General features: G+C 39.0%; 2 protein-coding genes across 5 annotated transcripts in view; both read left to right on the top strand.

Annotated features, from left to right (window-relative positions):
* Positions 1-3,807, top strand: part of IQGAP2 (IQ motif containing GTPase activating protein 2) — a 211,485-nt gene extending 207,678 nt beyond the window's left edge. For all 3 annotated transcript variants that reach the window (XM_061620404.1, XM_061620395.1, XM_061620414.1), the window contains one exon: positions 2,961-3,807. In XM_061620404.1, coding sequence (XP_061476388.1) covers positions 2,961-3,074 — 114 coding nt within the window. In that variant the 3' untranslated portion in view covers positions 3,075-3,807. The remainder of the gene's footprint in view (positions 1-2,960) is intronic.
* Positions 3,808-6,018: 2,211 nt separating this feature from the next.
* Positions 6,019-23,180, top strand: LOC133381353 (proteinase-activated receptor 1-like). Of its 2 annotated transcripts, none has more exons than XM_061620379.1 (2): positions 6,019-6,319; positions 14,596-23,180. In XM_061620379.1, exons 1-2 carry the CDS (start codon positions 6,232-6,234, stop codon positions 15,795-15,797), a joined length of 1,290 nt encoding a protein of 429 aa, XP_061476363.1. In that variant the 5' UTR covers positions 6,019-6,231; the 3' UTR covers positions 15,798-23,180. The 2 variants fall into 2 exon arrangements, 1 of the variants encoding a protein (XP_061476363.1); XR_009761668.1 differs by lacking the exon at positions 6,019-6,319 and adding an exon at positions 6,364-7,042 and having other exon boundaries at positions 14,596-14,682.
* Positions 23,181-26,216: the final 3,036 nt, after the last annotated feature.

The following is a 26,216-nucleotide window of genomic DNA, read 5'->3' as shown; positions in this document are numbered from 1 at the left end:
TAATCATAAAATATATCTCTGTGCTTCAGTAATGGCTTTTCTGGACTGATTTATTTGGAAAGGATAATAGCTAAGGATGTAAAGGACCATGCAGCTCATTCCACCTGTCCAGGCAGCCCCCATTCCCTATGGCAATCCACTTTGGAGTAGGACTTTACCCAAAGTGGCTTACTTTATAACACATAAGACTCCTGTTCTGAGTAATAAAAAGTCAAAATCTCGCTAATTATGCCCAAAGTAGTTCTTTGGATATTTGCTTTGGCTGTTGTTTACATGTTGTGACACATCCAAGCATCTTTTCTCTGTCTAGACCAGAGAAAACCTTTGGCCCTCCAGAGTTGCTGAACTTCAACTCACATCATTCCTGGCCATTGGCCATGCTTGCTGGGGCTGAGTTGTAGTTCAGCAATATCTGGAGAGCCAAAAGCTCCCCACCCTGGTCTAGGGCATCAGTTATGGTAGTGCATTGTGTGTAAAATGAAATTGCACAAATGTCTTGGGCACCTGTAACATAACTCCTGTTTTTTATTTATTTAACAAAATTTATAGACCACTTAATAAAAAACCTCTAAGCAGTTTACATAAAGCAGTAAAATGTTTAAAAGAAAATACCAATAAAATCAACAGCCTTTATCAAAATATATGTAAAATCAACAGTTACAAGTATGCATAATAGAGATACATATCTGGTTAAGCTTGCTTAAACAAAAAAGGTTTTAGTAGGCAGGTGTCAAAAATAGTACATTGAAGATGCCTGCCTTATATTAATAGGCACACTAAACTTCCTCGCAAGTACAGAATGAACATAGCACTTGAAATGTGCCAGTTCCACCAATCAAAGCAGAATGAGCAGATTGAGTGAATACATAAGGGGCAAAGTGATCCTACAAGTAAATTGGTCACAAGCTCTTGAGGCCTTTATATATTAACAGTAATACTTTGAATGTGGCCCAGTAACAAATTGGCAGCCAGTGCTGATCTTTGAAATGCATTGTAAATCAAGCTTCACCATACTGCACTCCTTATGACTTCACTAGTATCAATCTGTACAAACATTCTCTCAATGCTAATTCTATTTTGTGAACTTCTAAAAATGTTTTCAAAAAGTTTATTTTAAAAGGGGCTGGTCTCCCCCTGTATCAGTCAACCATAGGAGTTTGTTCTTTCCTTTAAAATAGTTGAAAATCAGCAATACCGCCTCACCTTTTGGTGGGATCAGTTGGATTTTGTTTCTTTTTTAGCCATGATTCCAGCCCTGTCCAGTGCTGAAACACAATCATTCCCAGAATTCTTTTAAACGGGAACAGCAGCTGCATCAGTTGTAGCAAAGGCTATATTCCAGGGGCGTCTGACTACCTCCCTCCAGGACTAGTGCATTCCTACTATAGGAAGTAGTCTAGACTTTAAAACTGTCTTTCAATATTAGTAACCAGAGAAGTGCTTAAGAAGTGGAATGAAAATTAAGCACTGTGAATGAAGAAAGCCCTTTATAGACTCATTAATCTTAGTATTATGTAGTCCATTTGGAGTGTTCAGAGCACTTTACTTATATTGCCATAGTAATCCATTTCAACAGCACTACAAATCATTATTCCCATATTGCAGATAAAGGGAGAAGGGATTATAGCTGATATATAGTGGCTTCCCTAAGGCTACTAAGGCTGCAGTCCTGTACACACTTAACTAGTGTGCAAGCCTTATTGCACTCAGTAAGACTTGACTTCTGAATGCACATGCACCAGATTGTATGTCATTGGTTGATTTGAGATTTTAATTGGGAACTGTGATGCATCCTTCCCTGGCTCTTCCTGTCAGGTTCCTACCTGCGCGTGGCTACTGCCTGTCACTAGGCACCACCAGGGACTCCACCAGTCCGGACCACACTCTCTTATGGTTTACCTATCCGCTCTAGCACAGATCTCAACAGATCCCCCTGCTAGGCAACCACCAGTAACGTCCCAATACTAGTATTCCCAGAGACTCTGAATACTGGTATTGTTATTCTCTTCACCGCTGCCACCATTTGTTACAGTTCCCCTTCAGCCTTGGTCATTACCTTACCCTCCCTTCTGGTCTGTGAAACCCCAGCCAAGGATCAGGCCTTTGGTAAACCAAATTAAGTATTTATTACAGATAACAAAGCTAACAAGATTAACAAGATTTCTTCTTAAGGCACATAAGCATATGGTTTTACTCAATACTAATCCGAACTCCACCTCCCTCCTTCTTCACTCTCTCCTGGCAAACAACTCTCTCAAACCCCACCAAGCAATCCACTCTTTCTCTTCTCCCCCCAGATTCCACAATTCACCACCTGTCATCCTTTCATTTATACTGTCAGCCATTTTAAACATTCAGCCAATCATCAAGCATTCTATTGCCTATTCACTCCCCCTCCTCTTTCACTACTTACCATGTATACTCTAAACAACCAGCACTTACCATATATACACTAATATATAGGAACATCACAGGGACTTCAGCTCACACTCTTGCCACTGCACTGCACCATTTCTCCCAGTCATTTGAGTGGATTATGTCTGTCATCTGTATGTATTAAAGGTTGTTTTGCTTGCTTGTTTGCTTAATAGAAGTCTGCATTTTATAAGTCACATAGTAGTTGAGTGAGCTCTACCATGGCACCTTGGACTCTTCCAGAGACCTGTAAAAAAAAAAGTCTGTCTCCTATGAAAAAGCTATATACGCTGGTTCTATATACTGCTTAGTTATACAATTTTGTTTGTTCTTGCTGTACACAGATGCATGGTTTTGAGGCATTTGTGTTTTCTCTATATGGCAAATATTGAATTATGGTTGAGAAAAGAATTGCTAGAATTTTTTGTCTGTGTATACATTTTATTACTTTTTAATACGTGGTCATATACATTTTTAATAAAATCTTACACAATTTGTGGTTTTAAGATCTAGGCTTTGAAAAGAATAAATTTTCTTTATTCCAGGATTTGCTTCAAATGCAGTATGAAGGTGTCTCTGTAATGAAAATGTTTGACAAAGCTAAAGTGAATGTAAACCTCCTCATATTCCTGCTTAACAAGAAATTCTATGGGAAATGAAGACTAATGGTATCTTGGACTCTGCTTCAAATTATCTGCAGTTCTGGGTCGGTGTTTTAACTATTTGAAGCTATTATACAGCAGATGTTTCTACAAGAAAGTCTAGAAGAATATACTTATGTGCCTTTATCATCCTTTGATAAAACAGTAGTAAAATAAGGAAATATGAATCAACTTGAAACACTTCCAGATTTCTGCGGTGTAGGTACTCGATTAAAAATTATATGATTTAGTGACATTGCAACATTGTGTCTCTAATCTCTTAAGTATGCAGGACATGTATTTGGGCAGCATATATAGGAATCTTTTCCCACTAAAAATTATATACCCCAATTACCAAATATAATTCTCTTTTAGACAATTATTCTTAATAAAAAGAAATCCTAAGTTGTGTGTCTACAGAATACCTTTTGCAAATGTTTCTGGCTTTCTGCAAAAGTTATGGCTCTTTTCCAGAGATCTGTCAATTGTAAAGTGAATTATTGTGCAATTCAAAGTTTTTATAGGTAATTATAAATTTAACATTGACTGTATAAAATATATATTTTGCAAGTCATTCCTACTAAAAATGCACTACTGCCTCATTGAAATCCTATATACACATCCTTTTAATTTATGTGTAAAGGGGCAATTTGAATAGTGATCAATTTTTTGCAATGTACTTGAGGTATTTTAGAGAAATAAATTGTGTCTGTCTTTTTGTAAGAAAATAAAAAATCCACAAATAAAATGCAATAAATCAGCATCTAGTTGGCCTTAACTTTTCATTCAATATTATTGTATTTTTTATAACTTGTATGTATCTTTGGTTAGTAATTGTTTTGTAGTGCTACTGTGTCAGCTTTTGCAAGTATGGGAACCTCAGGAGTTGTCTGAAAAAGAGATTCCTACTTTATTCCTAAGTATGAGTTACACTCTAAATCTGAAATGGCTTGGAGGGAGTAGAGTTTAACTACAAAGCCAAGGTGCTGGCTTTCTCTACCTTTCTTGAATCCTACTTCCATTCCACTGGTCCCAAACAGCCTGAGGTTGCCTTAAGTTAGTTCAATCTGTTCCCCTCTCACTCAGCAGAGAAATCCACAGAAGTACTTGCCTTGGTTCTTTAGGGAACAGTTGTGCAGAGCTTTTTTGAGAAGCACCCAGACTTCAACTCCCCATGCGAAGGACCGTATTTCCCACCATCAACAAATACTTATATTAGTATTCTTTATTACAATTATATCCCAGGGCTTTTCTTACAGTGAATCATTATCCCAGGAGGAGACAGTATTCAGAAAAGTGAGTGTATGCACTCGGGTTATTGAGAGAATGATTTCATCAGACTGATTAAATTGAAACAGAGTCTTCCTAAGAGGAATATTTGGATGCAATGTAAAGCGGAACCATTAAAATCTTTCAGTTCAATATGACCCTAACAAAAGAGAACCTATAAAGGGCTAAAGATGGTTAAAAAGTTAATTCCTGCCAAAATATTGCTATAGTCAGGAGACTTGGGCTACTTAAGGTTAGGCTCTTGAATCAGTCAATATGTGAATACCTCTGTCCATCTAGTACTATCCTTTTTGTTAGGGGATTAGAGGAACAGATCTGCTTCTCTAGACCTGCTCCACTGCTGTGTAACAACTGTCTGCCAGACTAGTTCCATTTAAAAGTTAATCACTCTGACCTGGCCAGTCTCTTTGTTCGCTGGATGGACCAATCTGAATATGTAGGGATTTAGCTATGAGAGCAATGTGTGCCATAAGAACTCTTTCAGTAGAGAGGCCCTCCCTTCCCCCTCATCCTGGAGCCAAGTGGCCTGTGTAGAGTTAGTCTTGAGATGAAGCTGAGAACTGAAAACAGAGAGAGGCTTGCTTGCTCTCTGTGTCTGAATCTCAAGTCATGGCTTCCAGATGCCCCCTACAAGCCTGATAGAAAAGCAAGATCTGTTGGATAGTTAGCGCTGTGAACCCCTTCATCTTACTCTCAGGTTGTATATATGTGTAAATAAAACCATATACCCTAAAGACACTACAGTCTCCTCTGACCTTCGTCCCAAGGAAACCAAACCCTGGGTAAGCACTGGAACCCCTGGAAGTCTCTCACCACTCAGAGACTGGGGCATGCACACCGTTTTCTAACTTTGGATAATACATATATTTGATTATATGTAGCTCACTAAAGTTCGTGCCATAATACATTTGTTAGTCTTTAAGGTGCCATAAGACTGCTATTGTTTTTACTTTAACAGATGAACATGGTACCCCTCCTGAAATGTAAAAAGGGGATTAGACCAATTTAAAAATTAGTTGCTGCTAGTCATTATGGCTATATAGACTATTTTCCTCAGAGAGGCTCAACTATCCTTTTGTCTTTAAGGCACTAGGCAAAGAACTTTTTAAAGAGCATTTTAGATAGAACATAATCCTTTTTCTGTTGGCAGCAAAAGCCAACAATCTAGTGTCACCTTTTGCGAACTTCATCAGATGTATTTAAGTTATAGTTACAGGCACATGGGTAGTAGGTAGTGCAGGGAGAGCAACTGTAAAAGGTATGGTCAGAGGGAAATGTAGAAAAGCATAGTGATTCTGTATTCAGTGGTAATTTACCCTTTATTTATAACAGTTCTGTGTTAGTATACATCTGGGGAGGACTAGCCTCAGAGGGAAGCAATGGTAACCCCCCTCTGAATGCCACTTACCATGAAATCCCTATTCATGGGGTAGCCATAAGTCGGGATTGACTTGAAGGCAGTCCATTTCCATGTTTCCATACAGCTATGAGTGTTTGGCTTTAGTTTATTATACCTTTTGTGTTTTAATTTGTATTGTTTTATCCGTTGTGCAAACTTCCCCGGAGGCAATGTTAAAGTGCAATATATTTACAAATATAATTCGCCCAGCCCTCGTCACTCTACTGTCGTTAATAGGGGTCTATTTCGAGCCGAGGAAGGGGGCGAACGTGGGAAGCGGTTTCTGCTCAGAGCCGCCCGTCTGCGCTGCCTTTGGGGTGGTGACTATTTTCTGTAGGGCGCCTCCCCAGTCCTTAGCCGCAGGTGGCTGGCTTCTTCGGTCTAACTGTGCGGTGCTAGCGTTCCCTCACAAACGCGCGGACTCTTAAGGCGGCGGGAGCTGGATCTTTACGACCGCGCGCTCGGTCTTCGCCGGGTGAGGCGGCCATGGGGCAGCCGCCTGTCTTGCTGTTGCTGCTGGGCTGGAGCGCGATGCTGCTCTCCCCGCTGCTCTCCCTTTCCTCGACGCAAAATGGTAAGTTATGAAGTATTTTTGTTCCTGCCAGAGAGAAGCGAATTTTGGGTGGTCGCTGGGAGGGGAGGCGTAGTTCAGCCATCTTTCCCTGGGCACGATTCCAGTGCTGCTGAGAGGAGGCGAGCAGGAATCGCGGTGGGACTCTTCTGCTCATCTCGGCGCTTTCAGAATCTCGAGTTCTCTTCACAGCCGATAGAATTGCAAGCAAACTCAACCTGCACTCTATTATTTGAGCAGCACATTCTTACCTGGAAGGATTCTTGAGAGTAATTCCATTGATATCCCATCCCACCCAGTTACGTGTCCTTTTCCCGGTGAGCAAGAGTCAGCCGCTCGCTCATCTTCCCTGAGGAAGAGGAAGGCTGCTTTGCTCAGGGGCGCGTGCAACATGTAAAAGTAAACCGTTCTGACAGAACAAAGCTGGCTGCAGGAATGCCTTTGATACTGGGAGTTGCCTTGTTTCCTGTGTCGTTATGTTGCTAAATGCCTGGATTACAGACACTACCACCGTCGGGGGCTAGGGGGGTGGGAATGCGAACTTTTTGAAGAGGGCTGTTTTTGTCGAGGAGCTCTTCAAAAGGAGGGGCGTGATTTTTACCGTCGTCTCTTCCTCCTCCCATCCCCTCGATTTATGGCATTTGCGGCCAGATGCTTTTCTACCGCGATCCTGTGCGTGTCCGCTCAGAATTACAACCCATCGAATTCAGTAGGGTTTACTTCCAGGTAAGAATGTATAGGATTGCAGCTTTAACTGAGCTATGAATAAACATTTGCAACTCTCGCGGAACACAAAGTCTTTTAGCTGTTGGGGAATAACCTCCAGAACTGCTTGGGTACAAAGAAAGGTTGAAGTTCTGTGCCGTTTTTAGGTTGCTTAAATCCCATGGGAGATGGGAAATGGGACGTGAGTAGCCAAACTGTAGTTATACAGTCTAATACAGCTCCACTGTGGAAAAAATAAGACGCAGGGCTTGAAAGTTACAGAACCTGGGAGCCATTTTTGGCTTTCTTCGAACTTGTGTGCTATTTTTGACTTTTTCATCAAGAGAAGTACGATTACTTGGTTTAGGATGTTTTTGCCATATTTGTGCAGGTAAGTATTTGGTTGTGTAATAGATCAAAAGTTTGCCATTTGTCCTGTTTTTTGACAACTCGAAAAATTTACAAGTTCATGGGAGAGTTTTCACTACCTAGATTTAGCAGAGAGGAATTTAGTAATCCATCCTCTATGTTTGTTGACAGAAAGTGCAGCAATGTAGGGAAAAGGGAATCTTGCTGTTTATTTAATCTTTCTTTGTTGTTGCTGTACTTCTTACATTGCTGATAGATGGACAAAATGTTAACTAAAAAGCTGAGTGACTCACATAGTGAGTGAGTCACTATGAGTATTTTATTTCATAAGACAGAAATCTGGACCAAACTGAATTTTATTATCAGTGCTTTATTATGTATCTAGATGATTATTATTTTACTCCAAGGTTAGGTTTTTGCTAAACATACAGGAAGGCAGAACTCTTTGTGTTTAAATTTACCAATTGTCCCATTTAGAAATCACCTGTGGTTAATACAAGGATAGGAACTTCATATTGGTCCTGTTACCTGACACTTCTGGCTGTGATTCCTATGACAAATTTTTAAAAGGTATGCTGGGTAAATACTTTAAAACTATAACCATCAATCTGTAGGTCCTATTAATAGGACATTAATAAGTTTGGATGTGTGCACAAAACTGTAAATGAACAGTAGGAGATGAGAGTTACATAGTTTAAACGATAATATTGATACAAAGAATAAAATTATATACATAGATAAATATAATAAATGCAAGTTGGAGGTCACAAGAAGGTCTATGAACTCATTAGCAGAGTGAAATTCTCCAAGTCTCTCAAAATATTTATGGGAGGATAGCACCTAATTGAGAGCCAGTGTGGTGTAGTGGTTAAGGTGTTGGACTATGACCTGGGAGACCAGGGTTCGAATCCCCACACAGCCATGAAGCTCACTGGGTGACCTTGGGCCAGTCACTGCCTCTCAGCCTCAGAGGAAGGCAATGGTAAACTCCCTCTGAATACCGCTTACCATGAACACCCTATTTGTAGGGTCGCCCATAAGTCGGAATCGACTTAAAGGTAGTCCATTTCATTTTCATCACCTAATTGCTAAAGGCCATCAGACTAAAACAATACTGGCAATAGAACAAATTCTACAGTTTAATAATTAGTTATCTGATTGTAAGAAAAATTGTGGGGTTTCCAGGAAATGTTTATTTAGAAAAGTTTTTGCTGCCATTTATGAATGGAGTCTTGAATTAGTGTGTTTCCCTTACATTTAGTAAACAAAAATGAAGCATGGCATGTTAACATTACGTGTTGCATAAATATCTGAAAAGGTTTTCCAGGAGCCAAAAGTAGTTTAAAAATAATAAAATAATAATAGTTAATAGTTGAACCGAAATATTTGATTAGGAAAAAGATTCAGTAAAGTGCATGTAATGTGTGTTAAATATTATATTCAAACATTTGGTAATTATTTTTACTGGAATAGGTGTACAGTAGGGCCCCACTTTACAGCGCTTCGCTTTACAGCATTCCGCTAATACAGCGGTTGTGAATTGTAGAAAGGCCCTGCTTTACAGCGTTTGTTCCGCTTTTATGGCGTTTTTTTGCCGCCGGGTGCCATTTTGGTCAATGTAAGTCAATGGGATCTGCTTTACCATGGTTTTTGCTTTACAGCGGGGGTCCGGAACGTAACCCACTGTATGAGCGGGGCCCTACTGTAAATAGATTCGACTGGTTGGGTGCAGAGTGTGCTTCACACTTCATTGTGTGAGGGAGTGGTTCCTGCTGCCTTGGAAGAGGCAGTAATGTGGCCACTCATGAGAAACTGGCCTTGGACCTTTTAGTTTGGAATAACTATCAACCAGTCGCAAAGACCCCCCTGAAGGAGTGGTGGTGGGGTAACTGCAAGCATTCTCAGATTACACTGATTATTTAGATCTATTTCAATCTGGGTTCAGGCTTGGCTGTGGGACTGAGTCGGCCTTCATCATCCTGATGGGTAACCTTTACAGAGAGTGGGACGAGGAGTATGACCTTGCTTTTGCTTCTCTGTCTGTCTACAGCTTTTGATAACGCTGAATGTGGTATCCTCCCAGACCAGCTCTGTGGAAGGGGCATTGGGGCATTGTGTTACTGTGATTCTAGTCCTATTTGCAGGACAAAATGTTTTTCGGCCTCCTGGCAGTTACACCATGGAGTGCCACAGGGCATTATGGTTATGTATTTTAATAGTATTTTATGCATTTTAATTTACTGTAATGTTTGTGGTTTTATTGTGTATTCTATTATATATGTGTGTTATTTTATTGTAGCGGCCCTGAGTGCCCTATTGTAGGGTAGAAGGGCGGGATAGAAATATTTTAAATAAATAAATAATAAATAACTTATTTTACCCCAGTACTATTTAATATCTATATGAAGCCACTGGGAGTGGTCATTAGGAACATGGGGGCAAGGTGCCATCAATACACCGATGACACTCAGCTCTATCTATAACATTTGAATCAGGAGAGACCATAAGGGCCCTGGACTGGTGCCTGGTCACCGTGGTGGTATGACTGAGGAAAGACAGGTGACACTTGAATCCTGACCAAGACAGAGGCACTCTGGGTGAGTGGTTCTGTGTCTGAGAAACTGGTTGGTTCTTATATGGGGAGTTGTATGTTCTAACTGTTATGGAACGTTTGTTTTCACTGTAAGTACAAAAATATAACGAATATATATTATTGTTGATTTGGATCTTTAGCCGGGAGCTACAGTTGGCTTGCAAAAGTAAGATATTGGATTTATTTTACTTTCTAATTTAGGACCTACTTTGAGGGTAGGGTAGACCATTGGATAAGAGATGGAAAGTTAGGCAAGATGGGGTTGTGCCAAAAGCAGATCGCACCGCACTTGAGGTTAGGAAGGAATTTTTAGCAAGCATTACAGAAAAGCAGCTGACCAAGCAATTGTGTATTTGCTTTTAAACTATTTTTGTTTGTTTCTTCCTCAGTAATCTAACTTTATTTTAATAAGCATTTTGTAAAAAGCCTCATCTGGCTACACATACACCATAAATTTAAATCATGTTTAAAGCACATGACTTGCCCCCAAAGAATCTTGGGAACTGTCATTTGTTAAAGGTGCTAGGAATCTTTGAGAGGTAAACTACAGTTCCCAGTATTCTTTGGAGGAAGAATGTACTTTAAATGTATTGTGTGTATGCAGCTTCTGTTTACAGCCACTTTTTACCCCACAGAACCTGGTGGAACTTAGAATCTTGGCTGAAGTAGACAAATGAACCCCTGGGCCTTACAGCTATTCTTTTCCATTAGTCCTTGCAAGTTAATAAGCAGTGCAGTAGGGGTCGCAAACTTTTTGGACCAGAGGCACATTTCAACTTTTGAGAGTGCTGCGGGCATCAGCCACAAAATGGCTACCACGAGGACGTAGCATAACACAAAATTAGAGAGTAGTCATGGTGAAGCTTTCCCCATAATTGTATTTCCATACTAGAAAAGCTTTGACTGTTGAATTTCTGCCTGTCGTACAGCTGTTAAAGGCACAAGAACCCTGTTTTTCCTCAATGCCCACCCTAAACCAAAACCTAGACTGCCATCTTGTAACCACTTACCTGGAACTAAGCCCCATTAAACACAAGAGACTTACTTCTGAATAGACATGTATACCATTGTCCTGTAAGTTAACTGTACAATGAATTCTTAATGAGTTCCTTGTCTTTAGCTTCTGCAAAGCAGGAGACATGCCTATGCCTCTTTGCAAAGTTTTCACATTTCCCTTTTGGGTAGAGGGCGATTATTTAACATTCACCCACTGTGTAGTAGTATTTGCAGAAAATAACTTCCAGGCACTGCCTGATCTCAGATTAACCCAGCATAGGAAAGATGTGTCCTGGTTGCTAGGGAAAAAAGAAGGGCAAACTGTGGAGATTCCAAGGACTAGCAAGGAAAGGCAGAAGCAGGAAAGTGCACAAAAAGAGAGGGAATAACATCTGCTGTCTAGGACCCCAGGGATTGCTATTGCCTGGTGTCCAAACAATTCATTTATCAGTCACAGCTTTGACTTCACTCATTGGCTGATAACACTGACAGACAGGAGCAGCCAGCCTGGTTCATTTCACAGAAATTGCTTAGAAAGGTACCGCTTTGGTTTGCTCCATAACATTCTTTTTAGGAGGGCTAGAGACTTACTTTTTTAAAAAACATGAAACCTCAGACTCTGGGCTACCTGCTGGGGGAGCCACTGAAAGCCTTTGTGGGTGCCATGGTGGCAACCTCTGCAGTGCAGGCCTGGACTGAATACTTTATTCCCACACAAATACAACAGTAAGTTTAAAAGCAGTACAAAGGGGGTAGGAAATGTTACTGATGTGTCTTTGGAACACAAGCAGCTTGACTAATTGGGGAGGCACTTCATCACTAAGGATTTTTGTATGTGTCTCATACTGGATGACACTTCCATCTAAGCAGGTGAAAATTAGAACCTAATTGGTGTGATGGAAGATGTCCCTCACTGGCTGGATGTGGTGGATTTCTCCATCTTCTCTTATGTAACATTCACAAAAGTTTTTTGTCTTAAACTAGGGTTGCCAGGTTCAGGGCCTGAGACTGATCCTGTATCTTTAGGAGAAGAGAAAGTCAAGTGGAGGTGTTCTTTCAACACTGTAATGGGAAAACCCACAAGGTGGAATTCTCCTTTCCCCCTGCACAACTTTTAGATACAAAAGACCTCTTGGAGGCTGGGCCTGGCAACCTTCTGTATCTTTAAAAGTTGTGCAGGGGAAAGGGAGAATTCCACCTTGTGGTTTTTCCCATTACAGTGTTGGAAGAACACCTGCACTTGGCTGGCTTTCCCTTCTCCTAAAGATACAGGATCAGTCTCAGGCCCTGAACGTGGCAACCCTAGCCTTAAACACCACAACTCCAGTGACCTGACCAGCCACATGCAGGCATTTTGTGAAAAATACTCCTCACCAAATACAATCATGAATAACAGTTATGTCTTGGGTCTATCTCTTATTTTTACATTGGTTGCTACTGTTTATGTATGAGAATTAGAATTTTTTTCTTCAGTATCTAAGATGGTATTCTTTAAATATATTTTTCTTGAAAGGTTATATCAGATACATCTGGAAGTTGTAATATCAGGAGTAATTAGCTTTTAATTATAAAATATGCTAAGAGGGTTGTGTCAAGTTCTAGTCATCATTTGGCTCTAACAAGAACATGCTATAGTCAGACGAAGTTGTTTATATTGAGCACAAACAATTAAATCATGGTTTCTGAGTCATCTAGACTGTACTGGGATCATGTGTCAATTTGGGTATAAAATGAAATGGTGTGTCAAAATATTTTCATCACCAGTGTGCTCTTTTTAAAATTAAGATATGTCAGTGTTAAGGTTTGAACTTCTATAGCAACAAGTAACTGTTTTGTAAGAACTGGAGTATGTAAAGTCAGCATACCATCATGATTACCACACAAATAATAGATATGTGCCATTCTTCACCACATTCACTTTGCTAAGCCTCATAATTTCAGCATATGTAGGAGTATTTGGTACAACAAAATTGTTTATTCCAGATTTAGGATTTAAAAGCCTTGTGGAAAGAAAAACCCATTGAAGTTAATGTTTCTGGCTTTCTCATTCTTCCTTATTTATGAATACTGCCAGATAACCAAAGTACAGTCTACGTCATACTGAATTTGTTTAGCAGTGTAATAATACTTTGAGGCTGACAAGAAGTCATGTGATTTTTGATCCATTCTCTTGTAGTATGAATACCACTCCTGTCAATGGCCTGAATGCATTTTCTTCTCATGGCTATTTAGTAGCCACTTTATTTATGGCCACTGGATTAGCAGACAGGCTGAACTGCACATCCCCTTAGGGAACAAATTTTGTCATCGGTTACTTTCCATGTACCATGCACATTTTATAGTTTGTCACAAATGGCACCCTCAGTGCCATTCTGCTTACGCTGGAGGAAAGTGTGTCAGGTGATTTTTCTCAGTATATCCTTTTCCCACAGCCCCCAAGTCCCTTGTTCTAGAGGGCTAGCGGACCTTCCAGAACAGCGCGGAGGTGATGTGGTGGTGGGAGAAATACCTGCTCCCTGCGCCCTTTGTCTTGTGAGGGCTGCCCAACATCTGTGCAGTTGGAGTCCCGATGTACCTCAGAAGTTTTTGAAGAACCAGATAATCAACACTTTGTTTTTCTCTATATAATTGCTATTTTTGTTAATTATTTCTTTATGCATAAGCTGAACACCAGAAAAGTTAGTTAAGAGTTGTTTTGCCTAAGAGATAGGTAGGAATTGGAAGATATAGTCATTGCTGTGGATGGCACAATAAGTACCAGTTTTTGTCCAACCAGCCTGAAGCAATCTCCATGAGTACAAAGTGATATATACCAGAACAGTAGTCTCCAGTTTTAATGGGAGCATAGAAACAAAATGGTTGTGTGTTCAGTTACCAAGGCACTGAACTCCTTGATGTGGTGTTCACCTAATATGCATAAGCCTTTCAGCATACAGCCCTATACTGGATGTGCTACCAGGTAGATGTTAACACAGAATGAACATTCTATGTAATATTGGATTGCATGCGTCTATCTAAAGGTGGTTTGAAACTCCAGTGGATATCTTTAGCTTACTGAGGCAAGGGAAGTCCACAATTCTCTGCAAAGCCTCCCTTGATAATCAGGAGCAAATGTTTTTGGAATTTGCTTACACTGAAACATGTATTTAATGTGTCTGGAGAAGTATCTGATGACTATTCAGTACATAATAGGATTTGTAACCATGATGGTGGTGTTAAAATTTCAGAGCTGGTGAATGGGAATTTCTATTTTATATTACAGTGGCATCATAATAGACCCAGACAAGGTCAAGAACAAGACTGTTACACATATCAAAATGTAATTTACTTAAAAGCTTCCGTCATAAATGCAAAAGAAAAAAATGAAAACTTGCTCTTTTTGTAATTTATATCATGTACAACACCATGCTGTGTTTTTATGAAAATGCAATTTATAAATATTTAAATAAATAAAATAAAAGGGCAGTATAAAGAAAGTAGCGTACTAATTATACAGGAGATCTGAAAAATGGAAAAAAGTCATCTGGATTTTTTTAGTTCTTCTCTAAACCGGAAAATTATTTTATAATGTCTGCTGTCTAAATCCATGCCTAATAACCATGAACTTTGTTTTCAGGACCTTTCTCCAAGAATGATAGCCTAGGACCAAGATCCTTTCCACTTTCAGTACAAGATGAATATGAAAAAATCCCATTAGAAGATATTGATGCTGAAAATGATTCAGAACTTGGATCAGGATCTGTCAATCAAAGTAGAATAATTGGAGCAACACGAATACGCTCAGCTTATCAGATCTCCACAGACACTGAGCAATACTTGACTAGTGGATGGCTGACCCTTTTTGTTCCATCAGTCTACACCCTAGTTGTCACATTGAGTCTTCCTCTGAACATTATGGCAATTCTTGTGTTCCTGATAAAAATGAAGGTGAAAAAGCCAGCTCTAGTCTACATGCTCAACCTGGCTTCTGCTGATGTACTCTTTGTGAGTGTGCTTCCTTTTAAGATTGTATACCATTTTTCTGGAAACAACTGGGCATTTGGACCTGAAATGTGTCGTTTTGTCACTGCCACCTTCTACTGCAACATGTACTGCTCCATCCTGCTGGTGATGGTGATAAGCATTGATCGTTTCCTGGCAGTGGTGTACCCAATGCAGTCTTTGTTGTGGCGCACACTGAGACGTGCTTCTGTAATATGTGTTGCCATCTGGATTGTAGCCATAGCTGGAGTGATACCTCTGCTTATCAATGAGCAAACACAAATAATACCTCAGTTAAATATTACAACTTGTCATGATGTGTTAAAGAAAGATGATCTTGAAGGATATTACCTTATTTTTTTCACCATTTTCTCTTCATTTTTCTTTTTTGTGCCATTAATTGTTTCTGCTGTTTGCTATGTGTGTATCATCTGGTGTCTTAGCTCTTCAAATGTTGCTGCAAAGCAGAGTAAGAAGATGCGGGCTTTACTCCTGTCTGTGGCTGTTTTCTCCATTTTTATTATGTGTTTTGGTCCAACAAATGTTCTTTTGTTAATTCATTACATCAATCTTTCTTACAAAAGCTACTTGGGGAATATCTACTTTGCCTATCTCCTCTGTGTCTGTATTAGCAGTATAAGTTGCTGCATTGATCCTTTGATCTATTATTACACCTCTTCTGAATGTCAGCGACACCTTAGCAATCTCTTCTGCTGCAAGAAGACTTCTGAATCTTGCACTAGTAGTACTAGTGGCCAGCTAATGACAAGGACCAGTCGAAGGGGAACTTGCACCAGTACACTTGGGAACAGTGTCTCCCGGAAGCTATTAACATAGGGTTGTATCCAAAGTAGACCCATTGAAATTAACGGACCTAAGTTAGTCATGTTAATTCATTTCAGTAGGTCTACTCTGAGTATAACTAACATTGGATACAACCCATAATATTTTATGGGGAAATGTACATTTTGTGCACTTATGGTTTATATAGCTATTTTTAAGGTTTTATACTTAAGAATTGTCATATGTACACATTTTCCACATGATTAGTATATTTTATTAACAGAATGTGTGCCATTATAAAAGATAAGGGAGTACAAGGACCCTGAGAAGGGTTGAAACAGTGTTTCTGTGTGAAATCTGTACCCAAATCTCACTGTATAACTCTGATCCCTCTGAAATATTATAACTAGGTCACTTAAGGTTAATTACATTGGTAACCATCAACATCTAATATCTGCCTCTAATCATGTTTCATTAATACAGAAAGCATGCAAACTCCTGTACAGCCTTTAAATTGTTAAGCTGTGGTCGCCACATTAAAATAGTCCTCTGGGTTAGATCACTGTTTCCATTTACAAATGGGCTATGGATGCTTAGAGATACTGGTTTTATTCAAGGCTGTCTACTGACTTCATGACTAAAGAGATTTGAGCAAAATTTCCAGTGTTCAGTTGGTTTCATGAAGATGGTGACGCTGAAGGTAGTGTCATGGCCCCGTCAGAGGACTCATCAGACGAGGATGACTTGGGAGTAACAGCAGCAGACCCAGAAGGAGAAATGGAGGAAACTCCTGAGAACCCAGCTCCTTCTCCCCCTCAGCTGCAGAGCACCCCAGACACAGCTGAAGCCCTTCAGCCAGACGCAGAGAGTGAACAGGATACTCCCCTCTCACCTGCAGAACGTAGACAACAGAAGGTCAGGCAGAAGAGGGGCAGGCCTGTCCACTTAAGGCCAAAACGCTGATGGCTCACACCTGCTGACAAACCTGCTCCTTAAAAGTCAAACCTTGGCTTCAGCTTGTTGCTGACTACAACGTCAGGCGTGACCACTGCGTGTCTTCCTATCCCCTGAACCTTGACTTGGACTGATCTCTCAGCAAACTAGACCCCGACCTTCACTGACGTCTCTTCTGGATTTCTGGCTTGGCACGTAAGCTTTGAACGGCCTCTGCCCTTATCTTGCTTCCTCCTTGCTAGCCTGGCAGATTTATAGCCAAGCACGGCCTGGCAATTACCAAGGAATCTCCAGCCCTGCCTGCACCCCTACCGACACTGCTGTCTCAGTGAAGAGCTGACAGGTAGTGTCCTCTGACCCCTGCAGTTTGTTTTAAATCTCTTATTCTATCTCAGCTTTTCCCCCTTTTCTTTAATACCTTTGTTTTTAGCATTATTGCAAACCCCTTAGAAACAGGGGAGTTAAAAGAGTTTGTTTTTAAAGCCTTTAGCTATTATGACTGTATTATCAGTTCAGCCAGCACAGATGTGAGGGAGTTTCCTGGCACTGTTGGTGGGCTTAAAATCAAACAAACTCAGTAAAATACAACTGGGTGAAAACAGTTTCCGAGGTTAAGGAAATTGTTGAATTAAAGGAACTGAGCTCAGACACAAAAGAACACAAAAGAAATCAAAGTGAAGCACACTGGTGGAACAAGTCAGTAAAAGACAAATATCAGTTTGCCTACCAGTGAGTTGGCCGGAAAAGAACTTGGGGTGGCTGAAAGCACTTGAAAGAACTGTGATTACAGCTGCAACATGGTAAATAAGAGAAAGTTTTGTGGTGATGTACATGAATTTTTTTCTCCTTCAAGGAAGCAGAGCAGAATAGAAGATTACTGCCAAGTTTCAGTAATAGTTTATTGTTTATAGCCGATGGCCATTATAATATAATAAAATGTGTATACATCATTTGAGACACATTAGGATTCAATCCAATAATAGATAGGTAAAACCCTAGGCTTTCAAAAGCTAATTAAAATAATTATAAGATAAAATTTGCTTCATTTATTTATTTATTTGAGTTAGAAGTGTACTCAAGTGGTCCCCCCTTTACTGATGGGGCTAGTGTGTTTTAAGGAGGTCATTCTAATCTTCGCTGCAGCTAACCAGAACAGGGCTACCCTATAGGTAACAAATTTGTCTTTGTCTGCCAGCAGCCATCTTATCTTAAATTTGTCTGGCTGGCATTCTAATAAGGTCTGAAAGGGAAGGAAGAATTTGGTCCTTGGTGAGTCGTATAGGGCACAATATAAGATACAATGCTCCATGCCTTTGATTTGCCCTGAACCACATATACACAAACAGTCTTCTAATGGTTTTTTTGTGTATCTACCAACCAGATATCCAGTGGGCATCAGTTGAAATCTGAGTTGGGTAAAAGCCTTTCTTACGGGGGGAAAAGTTAGCTCCTGCGAATAGGAGGCCCTTTCATGATCTAATTTAATTTTGCCAAACCAGGTGGCGAATTTACAGTTTTTTAAATACTGCCAAGTTCAATCTACAGCATTCAAGGACAGCCAGACCCTTCTGCAAAATCTGTTCCCATGCTTGAATTATGATACGCCAGTGCCCTCCAACAATGATAAGAGGAAGTGAAAACAGCCAAGATAGGGAAAGATATAAGGTCCAATAGAAAAGACAGTTCTGCAAAATAAAAAACGCACACAGCACTGTCTGTTGGTAGCTACAACACTGCAGTCTATCTATACCACTTTGAATTCCATAGACCAGAAAAACACATTTTTTCTATGGTAGAGAGCAAGATAGTAGAATCTCTCCCTAACTGTAAACTGATGGATATAGATAAAAAATTAGATACATTTCAAAAAGTACAATACAAAAGGAATAAAACACCATATATGGGTAGGACCTTTGGGAGTGGGGAGAAGCAGTAACTAGGTAATAGTTTGATTTTGCAAACAGACCAGTTGGTAATATTTTATCCTGGAGAGGTCATCTCCCTAACTGGAACACAAAACATAGAATAGTACAGCATCTTAACCAATTACTGGGGCTAACCCCACATAGAATAAGAATCAAAAGAACAGAGAGACTGAAAACACCCAAACCTGATACAGTTATTAACAACTTATGTGCATGATAAGGTACCAACGTTGATATTTAAGCAAAGAAGTTACAGAGGTATGGGGTAATACCCTCCAAATACTACAAGCACGTGTAAATTAGACCTTTACATCGTAAACTAAGGAAACTGATTTCACAAAGAACACAGAATGAGAAGTCCTGATAAGGATCTGAGTCTAAAAATTAAGGAGGAAACAGGTTGTAGGTCAGAGCAAAAAGGAACAAGATACAACTCTTAAGATGGATAGTACTCTAGAATTGGAAGAAGAAAATTTAATTCAATCATTTCCTGCTTTACCAGTAGAGTCACAAAGTACTATCATAGATAGATTAAATAAGCTGAGAGAAACACTTGCAGTTAGACAAAGAGATGAGAAAGATGAGAAGAAGCAGCCTCTGCTGAATGTAGTTACCATAGAAAATCAAGAATCCCACTTAATGGAAGTACACCCGCATGTTTTGGAGAAGTATGAGATTATAGTAGATCAACATTTTAGGGCAGACACTAATGAAAATAAGAGATTATTTGCATTGGTTGATTCCATTATTCCAGGGGAGTGGACAACTACGTGGTATTTAGAAAAACACGAACAGGCTAATGTTTTGGAAAAGATCCACAAAATTAAAGAAACTAAATATGATAGATGTATTTTCCCACCTACTAATAATGGATGTGTGTTTATAGATAAAGAAGGGGGATCTAAACCAAATAATGAGAGCTGACTGACTAAATTGTATAACATGGAACTTAGCAGGGTGGAGAGGGAAACCTGTGGATAGAGAGCTTGAAATTTTCCTACAGCAATTCACAGTTATCTGCATTCAAGAAACCTGGGCCCAAGAAAATAGCCCCTCAGAGCAAAATGGTTTTTCACATTTTTTCCATCTAGTAAAAAAAAAAAAGTCACAAAAGACGAGCAAGAAGGGGGCTGACCACCTTCATTTCAGTGGAAATAGGAGAGCCCTATATATTACAAGGACAGTATAACAAAGATATTGCTTTGCCAGTAGTAATGCAAAATAAATATTGGGGAACTTTGGTCTGTGTTAATGTATATTTGCCCCTAGGCAAAACTGTACTGGAAATAGAGAACATTTGGAGAGATCTAACTAATTTATTGGAACATATAGATCAGGTACATCCAGAAGCCAGACTATTGATCTTGGGAGATTTTAATGCAAGAATAGGAACCCCAGTGGCAGGTATGTACCTACCACTGGGAATCCCTGAGGAGGAAGTTTTCCCTTTTGGTCACACCTTTAGAGATAAGAAGACCAATGAACATGGTAAAAAACGTTTGGAGCTCTTATATAGTAACCACCGCTTCTCATTACATGGTACCCCCTTGGATAAATCAGAAGGTAATTACACTTTGAACCAAAGAGGTGGTAGTGTAGTTGATTATATTCTAATTTGCCCTTCACTCCTTGCCTGGATTTATTTTATGAATGTTTTAGACAGGTCAGAGAGTGACCATCTGCCTTTGCAAATTAAATTGCAGACTAAGATTAAAACTTACAAAACAATGAAATTGCATGAAGCAGATAAAGAAGTAATAGGGGAGAAAAGAATTAAATGGACCTCCAAGATAAGAGAAGCTATAGACGGAAAGTTACTAGAGCCCCTCATGCTGGAGCGATGCCCGGAAAATCCAAATGTATTAAATCATACATACCATGAAATAATAACTGAACTTAGACCCTTGGTAGTAAAGTCATTAACATCTAAGACCCTGAACGGTCAGGCACGCAGATGGTTTGATGTAGAATGTAGGCTGGCCAAGAAACAATTAGCTAAACATATATGAGGTCTTCGTGACATTCGAAAACACCGGGAGCTATTGAAGAATTGATTAACTTCTGGACTTTTAATTAAAAAAACTCTTAAAGAAGAAAAAGGAAGATTTTAAAAGAAAGATATGGCAGGAATTAAGCTTAGTGAAAGAAAAGAGAGAGGATAAATGTTGGTAATTAGTGTAATTGGTATGAAGTAAAACACAAATTCCTGCAGGAATATGGGAATCAGCTACAGTTTTTACCAGAATGGCAGCCAATATCACCCCAAGAAACAGAGTTTCTGATTGCCAGGCTAAAAACAAAAAAGGTGCTAGGGGAGGATACAATACCACCAGAGCTATATAAGAATTTTATTAATTGGTGGCTCCTGTTTTAGCCCAGTTCACAGTAATCAATAATACAAGTTCAATACAAAAAGGATGGAATCTAAGCATTGTATATCCTATTTACAAAAAAGGAGAGAATTAAAATTACCAACCTATTAGTCTTAGAGATGTGTCAGCTAAATTGTATGCAAATTTTCTTCTTCAAAAATTAAAAGCATGGGCCATAGAAAATGATTTCTTTCATGAGGAACAGGCATGATTTAGACAAAGTTATAGTACTATTGCCCAATGTAACATATTACGGACTCTTAATTAAAAAAACCTAAAGATATCTCTAAACATCGTTTTGCTGCCTTTATAGATCTATGGCAGCATTTTATACTATAGATAGAGCCCATCTTTGGATTAAATTGAAAGGTACAAATACAGATAGATTATTAATCCTTATTAGACAACTGTACATTGACACACAAATAAGATTAAGGTACGGAATAGAAGGATCATTAACAAATTCAATTAAGACAAAAAGAGGAGTAAAGCAAGGTTGCATACTGGCACCTACTCTGTTTAATGTTTATGTAAATGATGTTGTCCATATATTGGAACAAGGGAACATCTGTTCACCTGTAATTTCTGGTAGGAAGGTCCAAATCCTAATGTACGCAGATGACATAGTGTTACTATCCCACACTCAGTTAGGTTTGAAGAAATTACTTAAAAGGTTTATAGGATATTGCAGAGAAGAAAAACTCAGTATAAATTTTACAAAATCCAAAAAAATGATATTTGGTCATCGCCCATCAAAATATAATTGGCAAATAAATGAATATGTAATCGAACACGTCCATATGTGTAAATACTTGGGTAGCCTCTTTGAAGAAAATTTATCATGGAAAGCACATAGAGAATCTAGTGTTATTAAAGCTAAACAAGTGAGTGGAGCAATATGAAAGTTCTTCTCAAAGGGAGGGGAAATTATAATCTCCATGTTAAAAATATTTCAAGCTAAGGTGATATGACAAATGTATGGCTTAGAGATATGGAGAATAAAATTTATGCTAAATCATTGGATGCAATACGGAACAATTTTTTGTGAATATTATTAGGTTGTCCTCCAGGGACCCCAGCCTCTATCCTTCTCACAGAGGTGGGTTGGCCCTTCATTGAAGTGAGGATACGGGTAGCACATTTGAAGTACCATAAACGGATGTACATGTTAATGGAAGGTGACTAATAAAACAAGAATATTTTCTTCCAAAGACTCAGGGGAATCCAATTGATTCTATCCAAAATTTAATGCAAAAATATAAGTTGCCAGATTACTTTTGGGCTGTTTTAGATAAAAAAGAATTAAAGGTTAGCTTACGTGAAGAACAAGCTATAGAGGACAGGAGGCTGATGCAGAAATCCAAATTCCCCAATGATACCGCCTCTTTAAAAAGGATCACTAAAGAGCCGGATGCTTAGAAGAACTGACAATGTTCCCCCTCCACAGGGCTTTTCTAGAATTACATTTACACATCATGCCTTCAGGTATGCTGGATGGCATATACAGAAAGCTTCCAACTTCCCAACAGATCCGACGGCCCAAGGAAAATCCTGGAAAATATCTTGTTTAGCCTATCAACCTATTCTGAATTTAAGATTATTTGTTTTCTTTTAGATGTTTACCCATATATACCCTACAGAACAGCACTATTTGCTCTAGCTGCAAGGAAACTGAGCAGAAAGAGTTAGTGAAATGTGACAGACTATGGTTAAGAGTTCTAAGAGTGTCTCCTTTTAGTTTAAATCAGATTTGCTATATTGTGTTAAAATATTTTTAAAATTACACTGGATTTTAAATTTGTTGGAGAGCCAGTTTGGTGTAGTGGTTAAGGTGTTGGACTATGACCTGAGAGACCAGGGTTCAAATCCCCACATAGCCATGAAGCTCACTGGGTGACCTTGGGCCAGTCACTGCCTCTCAGCCTCATGTAAACCCTATTCATAGGGTTGCCATAAGTCAGAATCGACTTGAAGGCAGTATATATATTTTTAAATTTTGTTATTTTAACATGTATTTTTATTCTGTAGTATTTAATGGAGCACTTTTAATATTGTTAAGGCCAATGGCTAGTACAATTAAAATTATTCATTCATTCATTCCAGTGTTCAGTTGGTAATGTATTTCAGGTGTTCTTTTTATGACAACATTGACAATAACTGAAATTAAACGAGCCTGTGAACTTTTTTATACTGCGTTTCTCATTTCTGGTATATGACTGAGCCTTCTGAAATCCATTCTGCATATTTCATGCTTCTGTTCTACATAATTTGACTCTCTCCTAAGCTAAAATTCAAAAGATTTTTGAAAAGATAAATGAGTCAATATTTGCAATTTGGTGTTACTACACACAAAGTTCAAGTCATATTAAGACTTTTTATTGTTTTGTTGAATATAAGCCATGAACTTTTGACTCATGAGTCAGAGCAGGGTATTGACTTTTAAAAACATGTTGGCTTGCATCCTGACCTTTTGTTCTGTCACAGAGCAAAGAGCCACAGAGTGTCTACAGAAATCATGAAAGAGATATTTCCATGAGCACAACTCTCCTTCCATGAATAGAAGTAAAATGTTCCAACCAGCCAAGTCTAATTACTAGATAGAGTTAATGCGTACCTATAGAAAGTGTGCATTGAGTAGCCTGGGTACATTATATTAATCAGTGAAACACTAATTAGATCATACTCTCATCAAGTAGTTTGGGACTATCCAAATATTTGAAGACTCAGAAAAAAGAATAAATATGTGGGGTGGTATTCAGTGCTGGTACTACTCACAGTAGACCTAGATTCTTAGGTTTATTAATTCCACTGGGTCTATTCTGAGTAAGACTTAGTTGAACAGAGCTCATTCTTTCTTTAGTGGTGTGCTGGCATGAGGCTATATAGAAGAGAGTGAATTCTGCTAGCCAAGTGATTTATTTCAAACTGGTTGCACTGTGGGTCTTACATTCATTTCAGGTAGAGCGCTGCATGATTACAAATCTGTTCCTATTTTAAAAACAGGGCAAAACTTCAAAATCATAGAATCATAAGGCCATCAAGTCCAATCCCCTGCAGGAAACCAACTTCAAGCATACCCAACAGGTGGCTATCCAGCTGCCTCTTGAGTGCCTCCAGTGTTTCCTGCAGGCATTTGCTTTTGGTGGGCATCTCTCCGTAGATGAGTCAGTTATTCTGAAGCTTAGTTTAGTCCTAAACTATGTTATTAATCATGTGTGTGAAAAACAGGAAAAATCAAGATGAGGCACTGCAACATTATAACAACAAAATTAATTCACACTTTGCAACTGCAAATTGAAAGTGAGCCCCTAGGACATAAAACCAAAAATGACTTGCCTCCATAGCCTCCAACACCCCTGGAAAACTGTTCTAGAGGGTCCCCCGAATCCTTCATAACTGTTTTTTGGGAGATACTGGGAGGTGCGGAAATCTACAAAAATAGCCTCCCCTCCTCTTTCATTAGCAGACGCCTCTGCTTGGAGCAATAGTTAGATTTCACTTACTGTCAGCAGTTCACCCAAGTACATAGGTTTAATCCTATCAGAGTCAAGTAAAAACATAATAAATTAGTTTAAGTGGGATCGACATTCTTTAACTACATAAGGGACATTAAAGGAATGATAGTCATATACTTTTTAAGCTAATATAAAAATGTGTTAAATGTCTGTTTTCATTCTCGTAAGTGTACCTTTTGTTTTTGCGTGGATAGTATAATTACCAAATGGGAGAAGAAAAATAAGAAATTGTACATATTCAGAAGTAAGTCCAATCAGATTCAGTTGGGCTTACCCTTAGGTAAGTAGGTAAAGATTGCATCCTAAATCTCAGAATCTGAAGTAGCATCCTGAAAACAAAAAGGAAGTGTCTGCTCATCTGGTTGCAGATGCTCATAGCATACTAACCATTTTCTTTAGAATGTATTGCATTACTTTATTGTTTGCCATTGGTTTCCTTTTCAAAATAAAAAAGTGTGCTTAGCTGATTTTGGAATAGGAAGAAATATCTGTTACAAGAATAACATTAAACGGATTTCCATTTTATTTCCTATGTGAAATACACATCAAAACTCATTTCATGTAAAATAATGTTGCTACATTTAAAATTTTTATAGTTGTGCAAACATAAGTAACGTAAATATTTTGCAATTTTGTAAGTTATATTGTTATATATTCCTGTTAACCAAATAAATTATAGCTTTTGCTTTGTTAAAGTTATATTGTTGATGAACAAAGATGTTTTATATTTTAGTATTTTTGAAAATTGAGTTAATCTGAACTAATAATAAAATTTTATAATTATAAAATTATAAACTGTTTATCCGCTTGATTCACTGAGTGTTAAAACCCATAATACCATTTGCCCATACGTGATATCCAATTTGCTATCTTTTCACTGAAAAATTGCTACTCTGAAACATATGTAAACCTTGGATGTCCTCAGAGCGTCTGTCAGCTTGCTTAAAACTCACCTATTACCCGTATGCTAGATCAACAAAATGAAAGTTAATATTTTTAAATGTTTTAAATAAATAACTACTCATTACGTGTGTTTTAAAATCACTCTGCTTCCATTGCACACTTATTCACAGGTAGAGCACCTGCTTTTTGTGCAAAAGTTCCCCGGATCAATCCCTGGCATCTGCAGGTAGGGCTGGGAATGTCTTGAGTTGAAAACCAGGAGAGCCCCTGCCAATCGCTGTAGACCAGTGGTTCCCAACCTGGGAGCCGCAACCTCCAGAGGGGTTGGGAAGTAATCCAGAGGGGGTTGTGAACAGCAAAGACATGAATTTTTTAAAAAGTCTTCACTCTGTGGACACTGTCTGCTCCTACTACCGCTGAGGACGACACCAGGGCATCTTTCAGGTACACCAAGGAGAGGTGTCTGCCTATAAAATATGTGGCAGAGACTGAAAGGGGCTGAGGGTGGAGCTACCAATAAGAAGAGGGGATCGCTTTAACTGACTCCCATGTCCTCCCCACTGCCACTGATGATGATAGGGGAGGACTTTTGCTGAAGCAAAAAGAAGCAAAGCACTCAATTCCCCCATCTCTCTCTCCAAGATGCTGCAGCACTTGAGGGTGTCCCCCCTCCCATGTGCCCGAATGTATGCACACCTGCAGATGCTTGCAGAAGGGGCAGGGGTGTGTGCTGATCTGTCTCCTGCTCCTCTCTTATTCCATAAGTGCACCCAAGTCAAGTCAACAGTTCTGATGATCATCCCA

The sequence above is a fragment of the Rhineura floridana genome, chromosome 1 (genome assembly GCF_030035675.1).
Source record: "Rhineura floridana isolate rRhiFlo1 chromosome 1, rRhiFlo1.hap2, whole genome shotgun sequence".
NCBI classification, from domain to species: domain Eukaryota; kingdom Metazoa; phylum Chordata; class Lepidosauria; order Squamata; family Rhineuridae; genus Rhineura; species Rhineura floridana.
Note: the sequence above shows the minus strand (reverse complement) of the source record. Positions and strands in the feature narration are given on the sequence as shown.

Bases quoted from the DNA above. Each gene is read 5' to 3' on its own strand.
- LOC133381353 (XM_061620379.1), top strand. From the start codon at position 6,232: ATGGGGCAGCCGCCTGTCTTGCTGTTGCTGCTGGGCTGGAGCGCGATG. The intron at 6,320-14,595 runs GTAAGTTATGAA...CTTTGTTTTCAG, and splicing joins CCTTTCCTCGACGCAAAATG to GACCTTTCTCCAAGAATGAT.